The sequence below is a fragment of the Anopheles nili genome, chromosome 2, assembly GCF_943737925.1.
Source record: "Anopheles nili chromosome 2, idAnoNiliSN_F5_01, whole genome shotgun sequence".
Taxonomy (NCBI): domain Eukaryota; kingdom Metazoa; phylum Arthropoda; class Insecta; order Diptera; family Culicidae; genus Anopheles; species Anopheles nili.
The window spans coordinates 60,433,355-60,453,089 of record NC_071291.1 but is presented as its reverse complement, the minus strand read 5'-3'; the positions used below and the strand labels follow the sequence as shown (position 1 = coordinate 60,453,089).

The 19,735-nt window shown below is 49.1% G+C and overlaps 1 protein-coding gene across 1 annotated transcript; it reads left to right on the top strand.

Annotated features, from left to right (window-relative positions):
* Positions 1-468: 468 nt before the first annotated feature.
* Positions 469-17,246, top strand: LOC128727278 (uncharacterized). Its single transcript, XM_053821176.1, has 8 exons — positions 469-1,363; positions 2,161-2,387; positions 2,678-2,831; positions 3,001-3,270; positions 3,755-3,994; positions 5,391-5,609; positions 15,957-16,135; positions 16,773-17,246. Exons 1-8 carry the CDS (start codon positions 469-471, stop codon positions 17,244-17,246), a joined length of 2,658 nt encoding a protein of 885 aa, XP_053677151.1.
* The last annotated feature ends 2,489 nt before the right edge of the window (positions 17,247-19,735 follow it).

The following is a 19,735-nucleotide window of genomic DNA, read 5'->3' as shown; positions in this document are numbered from 1 at the left end:
CTGGTTCAGACGGCCGAGAACGACGGCGAAAGCGTTCGGCATGCGGTCGAGGACGCAGAAAATCTGTACCACCGAATTATAGATGATAGTGAATTTCACCACGACTCCAGCAGCAGCAGCAGTAGGCATAAGATAAATGTAGCACACTCCAATCTAGATATCGCTTTAAACGCCATCGATGAAACCGGCCGATTCCAAGACATCGCTGCCATTATCGACGATCCACGGCATCGCGTTCTATCGAACGACGAACACCGACCACAGCACCATACCGACGGCCATTTTACCCGGGACCGGCGAGAGCTTTCCAAGTCCCAAACACCTCCAACAGGCACTCCTCCGATCGGTTCCACACCCCAAACGGTCTTTCCGTCTGCAAGCAACAAAGCAGACCATGCGTCTCCGCGAGTCTCCATTTCCATGGCTCCAACTTCTGCCGATGGCGGTGATGTACGAGGTCACGGCAACATGGCCGATGCGGCGATGGAAAACGCCCGGAAACTCCACCCCGGGGTGAAGCCGCCGGTCGTGATCGATAGTTTAAAAGCGAGTAATTTAGATCAACTAATTAGCGGCGGCGCACCATCACCGGCGATGGTGCACTCGAAATTAAATCCATCGACGAGCGCACAGTTGGAGCCCGGAAGGACACCGACGCCCACACCCGGTGGGTCACCGAAGCACCCAATTACAGTGTCCCATTCTTCGGCGACAACCAGTGACAACCACCGACAACGGTATGGCGATGGAGCTAAGGTTGAACAACCGGAGCCAAGTTTCATCCTGCTCGACGACAGCGTGTACATTGCGCCCGTTGGCCACCGGAATAGCAGCGGGCATGGAACATCGCGAGTTCTCCCACCAGCCGGAACCGACCTAACGCTCGATGCCGTCTTTGGGGGGCGAAACTTTGACGAGCAAATCATCTTCCTCAATGGGCCAGATCTGGTGGACGCGAGTGCCGAACAGGAGATACCTTCGCCGATGGGAAAAGTTCCACGAGCTGTCGCTGAACCGGAGGAACCACTCGTTCTGCCACTGAGACCGATCGTGCGCGATCCGGCCGAGGAGCAGCTGGCCGACGGAAATGTGGTGCTCGTGTACGCCGACCAGCACGAGACGGTGCGGTTAAACTGTGAGGTCGATGCCGACATCACGACGGGCGTGTGGCTTAAGGATGGACAGATCGTGCACGCTACGGACAAGAAGTCACGCACCGCTGACGTACGGTTCGTGCGCGAATCCTTCGGTGCGCTTACCATCGCGAACGTGATGCTCGAGGACGATGGCGTGTGGCAGTGTGAGGCGGAAAATGCTCGCGGGTTTTTCTTCAACGGCCGGCCAATCAAGCTGATCGTGTTGGGTAAGCCATTTTTGTGGGTGCAACCGCACTGGGAGAGAAAGAATCTCATCAAATGGGACGCGAGCGTGATTGATTCTGGATTGAAACCACCACCGGCCGGAAGTGTGTGTGTGTGTGTTTGTGTGGGTGAACCTCCCCACGATCAAGATGAACGCACAGGAAATGAAGTTTGCTCTCTCGTCGGGTTGCAACTGGCCTTATTTTTTTTGGTCTTTTCTTCACCCGACTGCTTTTTTATGGACTCTTCTTATGGACGTTCGAACGGCGTTTCTCTACGCGTTTTTATCACCACCCCCCGCAAAGCCGGAAAAACATAAAAAACAAACATCTCGAAAACTAAATCAATCTCCCACGACCCGGCGGTGGGTTCGATCTTTCACCACCAACAACGGAGGGGGCGCTGTTTGCTCAAACCTTGAAATTAAATTAAACCCCACGCCCAAGGATAAGGGGCAAAGTTTTCATATTTTTCGCAAATGGCAGCGACTTTGGCCATGATGACGGGGGCGTTTGTCTCGTCCCACCACCGAAATTATTTCCATTCCAGTTCATTTGAGTTCCGTTCGGTTCCAATCCGGTGCGGTTGGTTTCATTCTTTTCTTTTTTTTTTGTTGCTTCTATTTTCTGCTTCCGCAAACTAAAATGCGCACACATACGCCTCCGCTGGTGATAAAAATAAATCACAGTTTGGGAAGCATTACCGATCCCGAGCATCGTGGGCTCCGAAAAGATGCTTTCCGCTGCAGTTTTGAAAGATTTCAATCACCCAAAAACCGCTCGCATTTTCTCCTCCACAGATCCACCGAAGGAACCGTACCTGCTGATCGATTCCCGCCGGCTCGACGCGGGCAACATGTTCATCCCGGTGAAGGAAAACTCCGAGCTGACGCTGGCATGCGTCAGTGAGGGTGGAAACCCGAAGCCAACGCTCACCTGGGAGGTGCTGCTCAGCCCCGGCATCGACCGGCACGCGCAGAAACTATCGACCGACGTGCTCGAGCTGCAGGAGATAAGAAAGGATAAGGTTAGTTAGCGTTGCTGTCCCCTCCCACCGCGAAGGTGGTGGGAAAACTTTTCCTTCCACTCAACCGGAGAAGAATTGTACTTGCGTGGGGTTGGAAGGATATGGGAGGCCTGATCCTGGGAAAACATCTGCAGAACCTCGTCATGGCATGCTTCGAGTGCACGCGGGCGTTGCGCCTGGATGTTATGCAAACCGCGTGACACGTACACGAGATATTCATCAACGATCGCACTTCTTACGCTTTTCTCACGCTCTCTCACGCTCTCTCTCTCTCTCTCTCTCGGCTACAGGATAAGGAACCGTACAAGATCAACAGTGGTGCCGTGTCGGAGGCAAAACTGGCTGCCGTTTTCCGCGTGCACCACCAGGCCCGTATCCTGTGCATCATGGAGCACCCGACGCTGAAAGTGCGCCAAAACGCTTCGATCCTGCTCGATGTGCAGTGTGAGTGGAATTTTTCATTAGTGCTATCAATCGGCTACCCGTGTTTGCTGCATACTGCCACGTCCGTACCGTGTCAGAGCGTCACTTTTCGATGCCGAGTTCGATTTCCCTCCAAGGCTAACGTTTTCTTGTGTCTTTCTCTCTCGTTTTTTCTTTCTGTTGCCCACAGACACACCATCGTTTGCCATCACGCGGACGCCCGGGTTCGGGTATCCGCTCCGGGAAGGCATCGAGGTTTCGCTCAAGTGTGACGTCGATTCCAACCCACCAAGTACGCCGCTCTGGCAGAAGGACGACGGTGACCCGCCAGTTCCGCAGACGGGCGATGGCTTCCTTAACTTCTCGGCGATCCGACGGGAGCACTCGGGATGGTACAAGTGCACCTCGCGGCATCTCAACTTCCAGTACTCGAGCATCGGGTACTATCTCAGTGTGCGATGTGAGTATCGGTCGATCTGGCTTGTGCTGTTGTTTCGAAACCATATCATCGAGCTCGTAGAAAATGGGTCCTTTTTTGCCACCGCTTGACAGCTGTCATTTGACAGCTCGTAGAATAGCGATAAATTTGCCAAAATACAATGTTTTCCGGGTGATGCAGAACTGTCATTTGTTTTTCATCCATACATTGGATTAAGGGTGTAATAGTCTACCTAAGCCACACATCACCATGATGTCCTTTTTGTGAAGATCTGATCACCGTATTATGGCGTTGTATTTTACGCTTCTTAGTGCATTAATTCCTCCTAATTCGTGGGAGCTTACACCAGCTCTTGACAAGCGCACGATAGAGCGTATTTCACGCACATTCTCCACCAAAATCACCACCTCACGCTTTCAATTACGCGCATCAACTTCTCGCGCTTCCGCTTGCTCAATGAAGCTGTTTATCTTTCTCGTTGCACGCCACAACCACGACAAACCAGACGAACCGGTCGACGTCACTTCGGAACCGGTTGAACAGGACCTCTCGCTATCACCAGCATCCTCATCATCTTCGGCCGCTGTCCCATCGTCTGCAGTCTCCGGCTCACCGGGTAGTTTCCCGTACGCAAACGGTGCAGGATCCTTCCCGGCAGGGCTTGTCCCGGGTGGTTCCCCAATCAAGGGTGGTGGCCAGATGGAAGTCGAACTCGGTGGTTCCGTTACGTTGCAATGCCCGCAAGGTAAGTCTCCTCACGGCTACTGACGTCCGTTGGGGAGGGGTGTTCAAGAAGAAGCACACCAAAAAACCCGGCTCGATGAAGATTAAATTGCTTAAAACTTTCTTCCAAAGCTCGGTCGGACTCGCCCGACGAGTGTTACGCCGCTGTTAAACACTTCCGCTTCGCAAAAGGAACCTCACTTCCGAGAAGGTCCTGCATATGCGTTTACCTGATACACCCTTCTGTGTTGCCCCTTTTGAGCAAACATTCGCCGAGGGCTTTTCCGCTGCCGGTGGTTGCGTCGAAGGACAAGTTTTCCCGTTTACATTTGCAAACCGTCGCCGACCCACCCAGGAACGATCTGCGCTCGGAATGAGTGCAGCCGGCAAAGTCGTTCCGTTCTGGCCAAATACGACTCGCCTGCACCATGGAAATTATGTGTCATGAAGCTATCAACTTGTCCCAGACGGTTGTTTCCTCTTCCACGCCACGAAAGCCCGTTCGTCGAGCAGCTCGAAGGAGTTGTCGAAATTTTCCAACATTTCGATTTCGACGGGCCGAAGTTTTTAGAGCCGACACGGCCGGCAACCCGAGCAAAACCCCGGCAGACAGAGGAAGCACGAGATGATTTACATACTGATCCCGCTACCCACCACCGGAAGTGGCAAATGGAATCAAAATTACAACTCAAGGGCTTAGCTGGGAGGTGCGCCGGATGCATCAAAGCAAAGTGCGCTTTAGTTGGCCGCCACACCCGAACGATGGGCCACTTGAGCGAAGACATGCCCTCCCAGGGCCGCACGGGGAAAGTTGCTAGTGATCCGATTTTCTGCTCACTTTTTTATGGTAATGCCCGTGCCGAAATAGGTGGCTCGACGCCATTCCTATCCCTGTAAAACTTTTGCACTCACTCAACGCTTGTGAGGGAGTTTTAAAATGCCGGTACTCTGGGAGGAGAATCAAAAAAAAAGGCACACAACCAACGTTCTTATGCCACACGTACTTTATTCAGTTGGCAAGGCCTACCTAGACTTCCACCATTTTTGTTTTTTTCTTTTCCTAAAGGCCGGTTGGGCAGAGTTGGCTCTTCAACAGAACAGACCCGTTACAGCCTACTAGATGCGTTTCATTTTTATCCCTCCTCTAAATTCGGATGCGATTTGTTCTTCAATAAAACAAACCCCCGGTATAGCTCATAAACCAATAACCTTTTTCAATTCGAAAACTGCACTGCAACGCGCCTCCACCAGAAGAGCTCTGTAGTTAAAGCACTCCAATTCCATTAACACTGCAAATCCGCCATCTATCTGGTGCGATACGATATCAATTGAGCCGCCCGTTCGGTGCTTCTCGCATCTAACAAGCTTTTGTTTTTTCTCGTTTGGATTCAACCACTGGTGCGCTTTTCTATTCACAGGTTCCCTCGGCTGCTGGTCGCATCTGGACTCGGCAACGGCTCGCCTGAAAGGGCTTGGTTCGGGCAGTTACGCCCAAACCGGTCAACTCTCGCTAAAGGACGTCGTCTATCAGGACGCGGGCACGTACAAGTGCGTTGGACAGAGCGCCACCACCGCAGCCGCTGCTGGTAACCGCAAAAAGCTCGAGGTGCTCCAGACGGTTTCGATCGCGGTCAAAGGTAAGGCAACGCGGAATCGATTCCACCGCGCGGGTCAACTAGTTTTTAATTGTGCTCTCGAAGCGGCTCGATGGCTGAGAGAGAGAGAAGCAGCAAGCAAAAAAAAGAAAGAACAAGCTAAGAGAACAGGAAATTCCTCCCCACAAAAGCCCTCTTTTCGAGCGGGAGGGTTTATTGAATATTGGCTTCGTTTCGGCAGCGTTCTGTTTTTTTTCCGATCGTACGAAGCTACGGGGGATGTTTTTTTTCTCTCGCTCTCTATCAACCCCCGTTTCGATGCGACGGTACGGCCAATAGTGCGCGAAATAAAACGATAAGGGTTTCGTTAGCCGGACAAGGTTCGTCCTGGCCAATTCGGCATCCGACATCCGACATCCGGCTCGTCCTGACCGGGGCCCTTGGGAAAGGAAACCGCATGCACGCCCGGGTTGCAATCGGGATTGTGTTTCTTCAATAGGATAGAGCACACGTAACAAAAAAAACGAGAGCCACTCTCCAGAGACCGGGGCTGTAGAAAGAAATGGAGCAAAAAAAAAGCCAGCTGACCACGAGGTTCGTCCCCGCGATTGGCATGCGATTTCGAAAATGGTCACCGGCCATTCACTCGGCCACTTCAACTCCGGTGGGTAGTGTTTCCGTTTTGTTTCGGAGTTGTTTTTTGTTTTATTTTCGCTTTGCTTCAATCGAACGGCCAATCGGCGGAAGCTCTGGAGAAGCCCAACCAAAACGACCGGCCAACTTGCCAAAGTCCTTTACGGCACGGGGAACGGATCGTGCCATCACGCGGTGGGCTTATCTGGTGAGCCCGTCCTATGCCACGAATCCACCGGGAAGGACGGGAACTTCACTAACGCCACCCAAACCACCCACGAGCCCCATTTTCTCGGCCGTTCGCTCCGTGAACTTGATGTCGTACACCGCAACGAGCTATTTATTGCTGTCCCGTGTGTCCTGGGCGGACGGTGAAGTTATTTGTCCCCATAGGGGCCTGGCAAATGGCCAACGGGCCACCCGGACCTAACCTAACATTATTGTGTGCTTCCCTTCGACCCTTCCGGGACACCGATTGGGTTCTTCAGCGTCGAAAAAGTGCTCGCCCGGGTCAATCCAGGCCTGGGGGTCTTCGTGTTTCGTTTTTTTTTTTGGTTTGTTTTATTTTTCCTCAATTCTCTCACTCTCTCTCTCTCTCTCTCTCTCGTTCCTTGGGGGACAACAAGCAAAAAAAAAAAACGAGAGCGAACTGAACACATAGCAAAAAGGACACTCCAGCGAAAGGTGGTTAACGGGATGGGATTCCCGTCGGCGGGCAAAAGGGGTTTCCTTTTCTGGTAAGTCTCCTCTTGCTGCTCCATTTTGAAACGCTTTAACGCTCGTTTAGCAAAACGGTTTAGGGGGTTGGAAAAGGTGGTGTGCACTCCCACGAAATAAAAGGCGGCGGCCTTTTACCCTCTCTCTCTCTCTCTCTCTTTTTTTCACCGATTTTCAGCCGAGCCTTACAGGCAATTGCAATGCCAGTGCCCGGACAACTGCACTACCGTTACATCGTCATTGAGATGAAGAATGGAGTTTCCATTGTTTTCTGGGGGTGGGTGGGTGTGTGGGTGGGTGGGGGAGGCTTGAGCACGCGCTTGGCAGAAAACCTAACATGGGGGTGAGTACGTTTGTTCGAGTCGTTGGGTTTTTTTTTGCTCTTATACCTTTTTTGTTTTTTATTATAGCGAGATCCCCATGTAAATCCGCTTCCAGCTGAAACGTTGCTCGAGAGATGAATTTACGAACAATTCCTAGCCTCCCACACCGGGTGCATGATCGCTCTTTAGTGCGCCGCACGAAAATGCATTGTAAAATTTGGCTTGCTTGAAATTCGCCTCGAAAGGAATGGCTTTAAATGCTTTCGCGCGAGAAGGCGAGCTTTTATTGCATTGGCAGTGCTTGCGTGGGCACTTTACCCCAAACGGGAGCGTTTTTGAGCAATTGCGCTAAATTAAATCAACAAACCGACAGAGCGAGAGACTCCTCGAGCTCTTGAGCAATTTTAAAAACCTCGCCAATTACAGTGCATTGCATTTCTTAAGCAGATGAATGTGCGCATTCCATCGATTCACGGTCTAGCCGTTTGCATTGAAATGTGGCTCTGGTGGAGATGAAATAAAAAGCAGCAGCAGAGGAGAGAAAGAAAAGCCAAAATGCCACTGTCTAGACTGACCACGGTGCAACAAGACAGACACACACACACAATCGGAGACGAAGAAGATAGAAAAAAACTCCCGGAGAATCTCCGAAACCCGCCTCGAAAATGAAATATGTCTGAGTGTTGGCAGTAATTCGTTGCCCGTTTTTGGAAATGAATGAACTCAAGTGCAGGAGTACATACACACACACCCAAAAGAAAAAACAGCCTTCACAAAAGGCAATGGCGATGAAAATGGCACACAAAGCGACGCAAACCAAGCGACCAGGGAGTTTCTTTTATGCTTTTCGTGCACCGACCGGAGGGTGCTTTCATGTTTCCGTTCGTCTGAAGAAATTGCGCCTTTCTTCGCGTCGGATTCGAGAAGGCAAGAAGACAACAAAGCTCACCCGGCTGCAAGGGGATAGTTTATTCGCGCCGGTGTGTGTGTGTGTGTTTTTCCTCCCCCTTTTTTTGTGTGCGGGAGTGAGTCCACTACTTCGGACTCTAACTAACTGCAATTCGATTCGAGCACGCGTGCACGGTTAAGGCACCACAAGCGCCTCATGATCAATCATAACGACCGCTACATTCTCAAGCTGTTTGGTCAAGCTTTTCGAACGACGTACGGGCATTTTCGTGCCAAGGTACCATTTCCCGTACAATCTCGGCGTTGTTTGGAAACGTTGCTTTCTGGGCGCTTCTGCAAACCACCGGGAAGGGCGCGTGGTTGCAACTGCAAAACGGGCGTTTTTGGGCAAAAATGGCAGCATCATAAATTGGATCGCCTGCCAGGAAGTCATGTTGGTGGGTCGTTTGTTTTCTTTTTTTTTTCATTTCTCTTCTCTTCGTGGACCCTTTTTTCGAGAAAGCGCTTCTTCAAATCACGATTGCATGTAAGATCCTTGGCATAGAAACTGACTGGACTCGTGCTGAAGGTGCACTCACTGGGGTGTTTCTTTTCTTATTCGAGCCCTCCCCGTACAGGTTTATCGACACGGTGGCCATAAATAAGGGCCACGTTTAGCTGCAATGCCGTATCAAAAATTTATCATACCAATCGTCTTGAATGACCGTTTTGTTGCTGCTGCTGTTGTCCTGTGGTCCTCGATCTGTCGATACTTGTCAGCTTTATGCCATCAAATGAAAAAAATGGCACCCAATCGTCGTTTGTTTCGAAGAGAAAACCCGTTTGATTGACGCTTCCAATTGCAGTGGTTGGGAAATAATTGCACAGCAATCGATAGCACGGCCCCACTCGTTGAGGCTGGTTTTGTGGGTGTAAAAACCAAATCAAAGCCCTGCTTGTTTCACCTCGAGCTGCGAACACAAGCACGAATCCATAATTCACCTCCAATGTGATGGAATATTCATGCGGCTTGATACAATTTCCTTCGAGTTGGGGCTTTCACTAGAGCTTTGCAGCCGTCTTTAGAAGTCGATAAAGGACACAGTTCGAATGGCAATCGAGCTCTTCCAGTCAAGGAAAACATCCCCTATTCAAGATTTATTCGCTCCAGCTCGCTGCCCAACAACCAGCCCCCTTTTTCGATGTCGCCAGCCGAGGAAATCATGCCGACAGTGCGGGAAAAATTTGTTAGCCTTCGCAAAACGAAGCTAAAAGATAAATAGACACCGAACCGGTCACTGGTCTTGCTGCCGGTCCGCTTGTCGGTCACCCCCGGGGGGGCTGGCTCGTTCGTTAATTTCGCATCAAAAACCATTTGCTGAATTTATTATTTTCTGACGCTGACTAATGAATGGCCCGAGAGTACCGAGATGGGCAACCTCGGAACAAAAACACCTTAACGGCCAGCAGAGAGGGTTTGGGACGAGACGGGTTTTAAATGCGAGCCGCCCCCAACGAATCCGTAGCGAATGGTACGGATGGTCAAGTTCCTAATGCAGCGTTGCGTAAATTAAAAACGGGCCAGCGTTAATCAACTGGAAAGGGATGCTAAATGGGACGAGTATGCTTCAGGCATCGCGAGGACCAAACGCGTTCGTCCTGGGGAGTTTTGGTGGGGGCGCAGAATAAATGGAACACATCCGGCGCACCCTTTTTGCGAATGATTGATCCCTTTTTTTTGTGTGTGTGTGCTCGGTTTTCGTATTTTTTTTCCTCCCCGTTTAGGTCTTATTATTACTTATCCTTTATTTCATTGAAATATAGAAAGATGCAGGCATAATGCAACCGATGGGAGTTTAAAAAAGGGCTTGTTTTATTTGCTTTTAATTTGCTGCTAATATGCGTTACGTTAGCGATCAGCAAAAAAAACGTGTATTTGCAAGCGCTAATTCGTTATCACAAACTCGTAAAACATTGTTGCCCTTCGGGAAGCTTCTTATTCATTGGAAAAACCTACACTGCCCCCGAAAAGGACGAGAATGGAATGAAAACTTTTCCCGTGATCTACATAAATCACCAAATTTCACTAGATCACTCGGAACATGCTGCTGTAAGAAAGTCTACTTGCTTCCATCTCTCCCAATTTATGCTTTCTTTCTCTCTCTCACTCTTTTTACCAATTTTTTTTATTTTCCCAAGCTCCATTATAACAATTTTTGAAGACTTTATTTGCCCCGAAAGCACGCCCCATCCCGAAAAGCAGGAAACTGATCGATCGGAGGGCAAATTGCGAAAGAGAAGAACAATTTGTAGCCCCGGGGGCGCTCAATTTTTCATTCGCTAACCTTCGCATCGCCTGCCATCCAGTTCCCCCCCCCCCCCCCACTCCCATATTAGCGTCCGCCTCACTTGATGTCAAATTTATTCCGATTTGCTGCGACAAAAGAAGGCAATAAAATAAACTCCCGCCAAAAGTACTTCGCATGCGGGCATCGGAGGGCATTTGTTTCCTTTTCATTTCGCTTCTTCATGCACATTCTTCTCCAGCTTCTTCTACGGCTTCTTCTTCTCCGGCTTCTTGTGCCTTTTATTACTGCTCCAGCAAACGGTTCGAAGGTCCAACCATCCCGAAGCTAAATGGTCAAACTTGTGCTATCTCCTGTGCCGCCAGCAGCCATCTTTTTTGACATATTATGATGGCGGATGCACGGGACAGATTGCCAAGCGACCAAGAGGGATAGCCTACCGAAAACCGGATGGAAGTGGGTGGGCACTGTCGGTGGGGGCGGCAAAAGTTCTCCATTCATCCTATTTTTCATGTACATCCGCCACAGCGTAAAACCGACGTGCTCCTGTCCGTTCCGTTCGTTCGTTCCATGTCCTTTTTCTCGCTCGCTCTCTCTCTCTCTCTCTCTCTCTCTCTCTTTCTCTCGATCGCTAGCGGGCATCGCAATAATAATAATCATTATGATGACAGACAATGGACCGAAAATTTACCTTCCCAAGCTATTTGCCGTCACGCGACGAAAAACCCCCCCCGGGTGGATCACGTCGTCCGCGGATGGGTCGTTGAATGTAAATTGTGACGAAATAAATCCTTTTTCGCGTTTTCTTCACGAAGCGAAAAAACTAGAAGAAGCATTCCGAGCTGTAGCGTGCGATTTGTCTTATTTAGAAACCACTTCAAACGCGTCGAGATACGAGGCTTGTAACGTGTTCTGGCGTGCAAACCCCTTAAACCACCGTGCCACACTATTTGCAGAGCTTTCACGAGCGGTATTCCATTGCACGAGTGGGTCCTGGGTTTCCTGGGTTCGCTCGCAACCGAACTGCAAAACGAGCCGTAACGCCACCCGGCAGAAATATACCGCACGTTACGGATAGCGCCCGAGGTTAAAGCTATTAGGATAATTAAAATATTACCATGCCATTACGAGATTAAAGCAACCACCGAACATTCTGCCGGGATGGGTGGAAAAAAAGGCCGGAATGAGTCAAAGTAAAGGTGAAGGAAAAAGAAAAGGAAAAAAAACGTCAGCCAACTTATCAAACGTCGGCGTGGGCCGTGGGGAGCAAAAATTAAAAACGAGCGGTGGCAAACAGGCAAATTGGAGCGAGTGGAGAGAAGAAGCAAAAAAAAAAGCGCCCCAGATCTGCTGGAAAGCGCCAAGGCGCGACGACAATGTGCCGCCGATCTGGGAGTACCGAAATCAAATCAAACGGATATCGTCCTGGCCCTTGCCCGTGTGCCGAGCCAAATGCACGATGGATGCAAAAGAAGGAAATAGAGGGAGAACGAGAGTAAAAGGCAAAAGTGCAGCTAACAAAATTTGCTGCTGGTTTCAATTAACTCATTCGGTTCGAATGCCTTACCCGGTTGTTCGGCTTCGCTGCCGCAAACTCCCGAGCGCGATGAGAGAGCAAAAGTTGAAAATTGAAATCGAAGATAATCACCATAAGCCGGAGCTTGCATGCCGAGCATATTCCACCCCGCAAACGGGCTTAAGCAAACGGAAATCCCTTAACGGGTGTCCTTGGGGGTGCCTTGGACAGAGAGAGAGAGAGAAAGGGGTCGTTCCGGAACGCCGATCGAGCTTGACGGTAGCGCAACCGATATCGAAGTGGGTTCTTTATTATTTTTATTTATTTTTTTTGCTGCTTCCACTATTTTCCTGCTAACCTTCTTCGGTACAACCGCAGCACGATCTTACGATACAGCACGACTGCTGACGCGTGTGGTGAAAGTAATAATAATGCCCCCCGGGGGGAATGAAGAAATGGAGAAAAATAATCCTTTAATATCCTTCCGCCGTCAATCCGTTTTCGATTTGGTTTGGCTCGCGAAGCTTCCAGAACCAGGAAACGAAAACCCACCCATCCCAAGTTGGGTGGCAGATGCATATTTTGTCCCCCTTCAGAACCTCGTTCAGGAAGTTCGTTTCCTGGAAAAACCACCTTTTTTCTGGTTTTCGGGCTCCTCGCGTGCGCGTTTTGCGAAAGGGAAACGGGCATGATTGAATTAAAATTACTTAAGCTGATTTTCGATCACCTCCCTCCCGGCCACGGCGATTGCAACGGCATCCGGTCGATGTTGACGTCTAATTTTCCTGCCACTGGCAAATTGAAAAACCCCGACTTCATTATGGGCGTACTTTTGCGGCCGGGTTCGCGCTTGGGTGCATTTCCGATTTGCCGATTTTTCGCAAATGCAATCAACAGTTGTGCGCCTGGGAATGTGTCTCGTTGGAAGTCCCTTTTTTTATAAATAAAATTATTTCCCTCAAAAAATGAACGTTGGGTTTTTTTTTACGGGAACAATTTCCATCCCCGACTGTGGAATCGTTACCCCTAAGCCAGCGAGTTTCCCGGCGCCACAAGCACCCACGCTAGGCCTCGTTATTGTCAACGCCATTTCATCTCACCACCGTCATAAATGCTATTACTGCCGAACGTTCCGTCACGCCGGGCAGGCTTCGAGCAGAACGGGATTCGTTTGCCGAAGCGGAACGCGTTTGCCGAAAAAAGGCGCTAGGCCCCAAGCAAGCTAGAACTCACTAAGCACCAGCGGCATCGGAAATGGAATGCGAAAGCTTGTCTAAAATAAAATCGAAGCGGGGAATTAAGTTAACATGACAGAGCAGTAAATTAAGCTTAACTCGATTCGATTTTTATTGCATTACGAAACGTTTTCTCATTTCCACGTGATGGCACGCGGCGGGTTTTGGGGCGAAGAACGAAAGAAACAATAAACAAAAAAAATCAGTCACCCCAACGACACGGCGAATCATTAAGATTGACGCTTTCTCTCGCATAGAGTATTCTCATTCTTGGTTTTTTTTGTCTTCTTCCATCTGTCTGTTGTTGCTTCGATCCCAAAAAAGAACGCGGAGTCTCGAAGAAGCGAAAAAAAACGAAACAAGAAGAAGGAGAAAAAAGAATATAATCTAGCACCGCGCGCAAATGGCGGAATAGAATTAGAATTCCAATATCGAACGAACGAACGTGATACAATTTTTTTTCTGTTGTTGTCGGAAAACCGGTCCCCGTTTTTTTTTTTGGTTTTCCTTGCGCTTGCGATTGGTGCGGGAATGGCCCATCGTCACCGGCAGTCGTATTGACGTTTTTATGGGTGCCACCGACGCCGCCTACGCAACTGTCACACCTCGATTCGCAGTGAACCCTTTGCACTAAGTGAGTGAGCTTCGCTGAGTAAGTGGCATTTAAACATTTTATCATGCAGTAGCATGGCAAGTTTTAGCATTTTTTTCCATCACGATGCTTTAACTAACTCATACTCGGTTTTTTTTTTTGGGAAATTGAAGCCCGAATTACGATGGAAAAGCGATCGTCGTCGTGTGTAGTAAAGAATGCAGCAATAAAAACAAAAAAAGGAAAAGAAAACCTATGCTCGGTTGTTCCACAATCCTCGCTCGGTCGAATAAATCCTCAGAGAAAGAAGGTTGAACCGAGCCAAATGCAGAAATGAATCAATTTCCAATGCAATTCCTACGTGCCGCAGTGCAAAGAATCTGATCCGATTTGAAATATCAAATCGCCCGCACCGAAGCGGCTGGCTATAGCTTTTCACTTCCAATTCCCTGCTCCTTCCGCAGCCACCCACACCCAGTTTGCATGCGTCTTGAGCGAGATTTGGTAAAATAATAATCTGCTAATAGTTTCATCCGACAAATTGCTACAAGCTTCCAAGCAAACGATAATGCCACGGCACAGCACAACCCGCAGTCGTTATTTGCTGTAATTCGATCATCATGGACGAAGGATACCTTTCGACCTGGGTCCCCATTCCGAATGGGACTGCTCCGGTGGCAGGTTCTGCATGTTGCCCCAAACCGGCCAGGTTTTCGGGGGTGGAGGAGGGATAATGGTTTGGGATATGAAACGATTATGTTGGCGATTATATTGATTGCACCCCGAGGCATTGTACGGGATGAAATGGTGCTGCCCGAGAGGTGAAGGTACTGCTTTTTTATTTGCGCCCTCTCTTTCTGTCTCGGATTCTTTCTTCCTCGGTGCTTGTTTCGCTCGCACCCATCTCCCAAGGTGAGATAGGTTTAGGATTGCAGCATTCGCTTTCTATGCTGGGATTTTTTTATTTGTGTATGAGTTTTTTTTTGCATAATAGATATTTGTAACAAATACCATACTTTCCCTGGTTCGGGTGGTTTAAATCTGAGGGTTTTCCCATCGGTTCGACATGGCATCTCGTGATTTTATGCGCTCGATCGAAGCTTTCGCATATCCCGATGGGATGGTTACCGAAAGGATGCCTTTTTGTGCATAATGCAGCACACGCGTAAGGGAATTTTAAACAACAAAATTGCTCCAATGTAGCTCCAACGTTTTGTTTTCGGAAAAAACCCAATAACGAACCCATCCCATCGAATCCCCGGTTGCCATGGTGAACGAAGCGTTGGCTGTGAAATAATAATGTATAATTATCCACCATGATGCAGCGCAGTTCGCTGCACGCCCCAACATTAACGAATGCGTCTCTCGTGTGCATGCAGCTTTCGCTCGCTTGCTTAAATGCACGGTTTTCAAAATGGCTCCGAAAGCACACGGCAACGGTTGGATAGAGAAGAGATTCAGTCCCATTTTCAATGGTGAAACTCGTGGTTGCAACTGAACACAGTGCTTCATCCAACCGTAGTAGGCGTTGCCATGGTTCGACTGCTTCATTAGTCGCCCTCCCACACATTCGGCTTGAGCTCGCTCACCCAAACGGTGGGTGGAACTGATTAAGAAATTCAGCCTCCAAACGAACATGGCCGGCATGGCTCCGAGGCACAACAGTTTGATGGAGGCGAGTTCGCTCTTTCGCTTGCTATTTCTTCTTTTTTTTTTGTATGTTATTTTGTTCCACTCATCCAGCCGGCACAATTTCAGCTTGAACCGAGAGAAAAAGAAGAGGAAAAAAATGCAGATCCGCCTGGATGTGTACCGAGCGTAATGACATTTATGATGCGCCCCGAGGCACCAGCCGAGCCGCCCCTTTTTCAATGCTAACGAGGCAACGAGGGTGGCAACATTTGCATTTGCTTCGGGTGGTTGAAGCTCGGTTTTTTTTATTACCAGCTCCCTGGGAAGAACGAACCGTACTGGTGGAGTAAACAATTTATGTTCCTCTGAAAACCTGCACGAAGAATTCAGCTTCAGCGAGTAATTATTGATGGATTTAATGGAGTGTTGTTGATGTTTTTTTTTGCCCTCTTTTAGAAGCAGTTTGATGGGGTTTTGGTGACGTTTTTCTTTTTTTAAAAAATACACAAACATTATCCTCTAATATTCCATTTCCTTTACGTTGCAGGCGCTCCAACCGTAACAGCCCGAAACGCCACACCAATCGTCCTGCCCGGAACGGCACTACATTTGGCGGTTGAGTTTTGCTCAAATCCTCCTGCAAACGCCGCCCGATGGCTTCATGGCGATCGGATCTACACACCCGGCAACCAGTACGGTACGGAGGTGCTCGCTTACGGCTTCACGGTAAGTAGTCCTCGCGAAAACGAGCGCAATGAAAAATGCACGTATTTCAACCCAAAACTCTCGTCTTATTTTGCTTAGCTTTCTCAAAGCTTCGCTTCCTTCTGCTTTCTTTCTGCGTCCATCATCATTTGCAACCACAGCAAAAAAAATCCCTCAAAATCGAATTGAAACCATTCCGAACCCGAAATGGATCACGCAACTGCCACCACGTGGAACTTGCACTCTCCGGCTCGGGGAAAGGGATATGAGAAGCGAACTGGGTTTTTTTTCTTTTTTTCCTCCTCATCCACCCCCACAAGACATGATTTATTTTGCACGAGCGTGCACGAGCCGGTGACGAAAAAGCTAATACCACTCACCGATCCCGAGCGATGATTACGCACGTGACCACATCAATGAGGAACGTGCGCACATTCGCCTAACCCTCGCATATCGAAATGGTCGTCATTTTGTGGTCTCATCCCGCTCCATCCTTCCAGCTTCGTTTATCTTGGGAAAGGACACCAAGTGGGTGGAGGCTAAAAGCTTCCTGCGCTGTTATCAAAATTCAAAAACCCCGAGTGCATGTGCAATGTGCAATATTTCTCATTTTTGCTTTCATCTTTCTCTTTCTCTCTCCCACGCGCCTTTGCAACAGGATCTGCCGACGCCGCACTGCAAGGAGGCACGTCTGACCTACGCGCACATGCACGAGAAGGTCCCGCGCACGTTCTACTTTGTCGTGTCCTCACCAGGAGGCGTCGCTGAGGCGGTGTTTCGCGTCAACTACACCTCCCGGCATCGGTCACACACGGCCGGTGGCCATTCGGGCGCCGGTACCGGTCCCTACTCGGGTAGCACGTTTTCCGTCTCCGGTGGTGTGGGTGCATCTGGGGGAATGGCCAACGGGAATGGTGGGCTTGGCAGCGGGTATAAGGGCACTGGGAGCAGCATCAATGCCGTACCCGGGAATGGGTTGGATGCCGACGATGAAACGCTGATGGAACCGGAGGAAATTCATTTTCCCATCTTCGGCACTAGTGGCGTCGTCTTCACCAAACAGCTGCATTGGAGTCTTATCCTGCCGATGGTACTCCTGCTACGATTGCTGCAATCGAAGGTGGCTCTGTAACCATGGTGATGGTGAACCAAGCAGCATGCTGCAACGGAATCGATGACGCGCGCGTTGTTAATGTGATGTAGCTTAATGGTTGGTGGCCCCCTGCAAGTGTGTGTGTGTGTTTATGCTCCCCATGTCTCAAGGTGACGGCATAATCGGCTTTAAGCCAGTCTGCGAACGGTTTCTGCTTCAGATGGTGATTGATTAGCTTGCGGAATGTACACATCCTTTCGCAAGCTCGTCTGGCGTCAGTCTGGCGAACCGGATGAATCCTTGGAACCGTCTTTCACTTCCAGGCCAAGGACACTCATACACACACCCGCACACACACCAACTGCAATGTAAATAACACCCTGCCCTCCGAAAAACCGTCGCTTTCCAACCGTCGTAGGTGATAGGTTTTTGCGAACCAAAAAAAAAAGCACTAACGAATCAAATCCCTCCCTTTGATGTAAAATGTCGTGGCGGGCGAGCATTGTTGTATGATTAAAGCAAAAAAGGAAAAAATTCATTCACCCCACGGACCACCTACCAGCGTGGGTGGGCTGCGTGGCTTTGCGACTCGTGCAATTGTTAAGTGGTTGACGCGTTGAATATTAATGTGGCGGTTTCTGAATGTGCGAGCCAACGGAACGTGTAAATATAGTGCGTATGTGCGTGTCTGTTTCGCTTAGCAAAATAGTGGGGTGGGTTTTTGGGGGTGGTTTTTCTTGCCACCTTTGCCGACCCACCCGTTGCTTTGTTTGTTTAACGCCCCAAATTGTAAATGATTCCCCGGTTCTCGAACTGTAAGATCAAAACATCAATTGTGCGAAGCCGCTCGAGATCGAGCCAAATCAGGTGAAAACAGCCCCATTTTTGCCCACAATCCACCCCGTTTCCCCTGTAGATATCGCCGATGATCGTCGTTTAGATGCATGTTTTTTTGCGGGGCGTCGTATTTCTTTCTCACTTCTTTCTCACATCGTCCATCGATCTATCTCTAATCTCTCTTCTCGCTACCACACCTAATCGCGTACTATCTCGTTCATGCTAAATGTTTCTAACGTTACAACCTCGTGTTTTTCTGCACCTCAAGCCGTCGTAGTTAATGCCGTAGTTCAACCGGAACGGAAGCTAGTTGTAGCAACAAATAAAAAACAAAACCCCGTGCCAAACCACTAAATGTTAGAGTCGTGAACGCCTATACCTGGATGCCAACGGTGAGATGCTTCTCGATGTCAGCGGCAAGCACAACCGATCATCTTTCCTACCGAGCCACCTATGAGACGATTTTCGCTTTTGTTCTCCCATTTTGTGGATCGTTTACCATATAAAAACCCCATAAGGCAGATCGATTTTAAAACGTCGAGTCAACCCCGCGAACTATCAAATAATTATCGTGCTTCGCGTAATATTATCCACACGGCGTAAAAATATGCCGACCCAACGGCAACGGTGCTATCGATCGGCAACCGCCAATCCCTGTGCGAATCGTGCCATCTGGCGCAGAAGGCGCCCTCCTCCCGCAGCAGAAGAACACGGAGCCAGGCCAACGACATCGGTGCGGTTTTGTCGCGAAATTTGCAAAACCTCTAAGGGCGCTTTCATAATCCTTCCCGCTCGTGGCGCTTCGCGCTACCGCCGCACGTGAAAGGTTATGAATAATTGAAGAGTATGATAACGATATGTAAAAATCTTCCGAACACCGGCCTGAGTTTCAGCTGCGAGCCTCGAAACTGCTGCTGTTCTTTCGCGCACCCTCGGTACCAGCCTCAAGAAGCGAAAGAAAAGCGCGAATTGTGTGAGTGCTGGAAAGGAATGTTGCTGCTTGTAACGAACTGCTGGAAGCATCCGCTGACCCTAAGCCATTGAATAATCTTTAGAATGAATTCAGCAAACTGTGCATTAGCTAGCGTTAATTCTTCCTTTCTTGTTTCGAGACCCACGCGAAGGCGTCCCTTTAAAGGAAGTTGTTATATTCCGTTCCACGCCCTACATCGATTGGGGATACAGCTAGGAGAAGAATTGGTTGTCGATCGCATTACTTGCCAAGGCGGCTTACGGAACGGACAATTCGGCAGAATAATTGTACATAAGCGAAAGCTCTAAACTATTATAAAAAAATCCCCTTACTGCTTTACTGATCGTACGTAGATATGGTTGAAATATGTCTAAAATCACCCCCTACTCGATATGCTTGAATACGGTTTTCCTGTGAAGGTATGCTGCTCGTCCTTTCAACGATCCTTTCTCTGGCTTAGCAGCAACAGAAGTGCCATGAATGAGATACCCATGTCGTGTTTTAAGTTTTACGTATTACACACAGATCGACGGATAATAAAAAAGGGTTTCTTTCTAATCATCAGTAAAAAAAAAGAGCAAGATATAAATGTTAAATCCCCGAGTAGCGTTAACACTGAAAACGATCGTAAACTTTAATACGCACAAATACACGAGCAAAAAAAAGCAAACTATTCCTACCAAAAGCTGTTAAAAGGCACCGATCGCCGAGCGTGCGA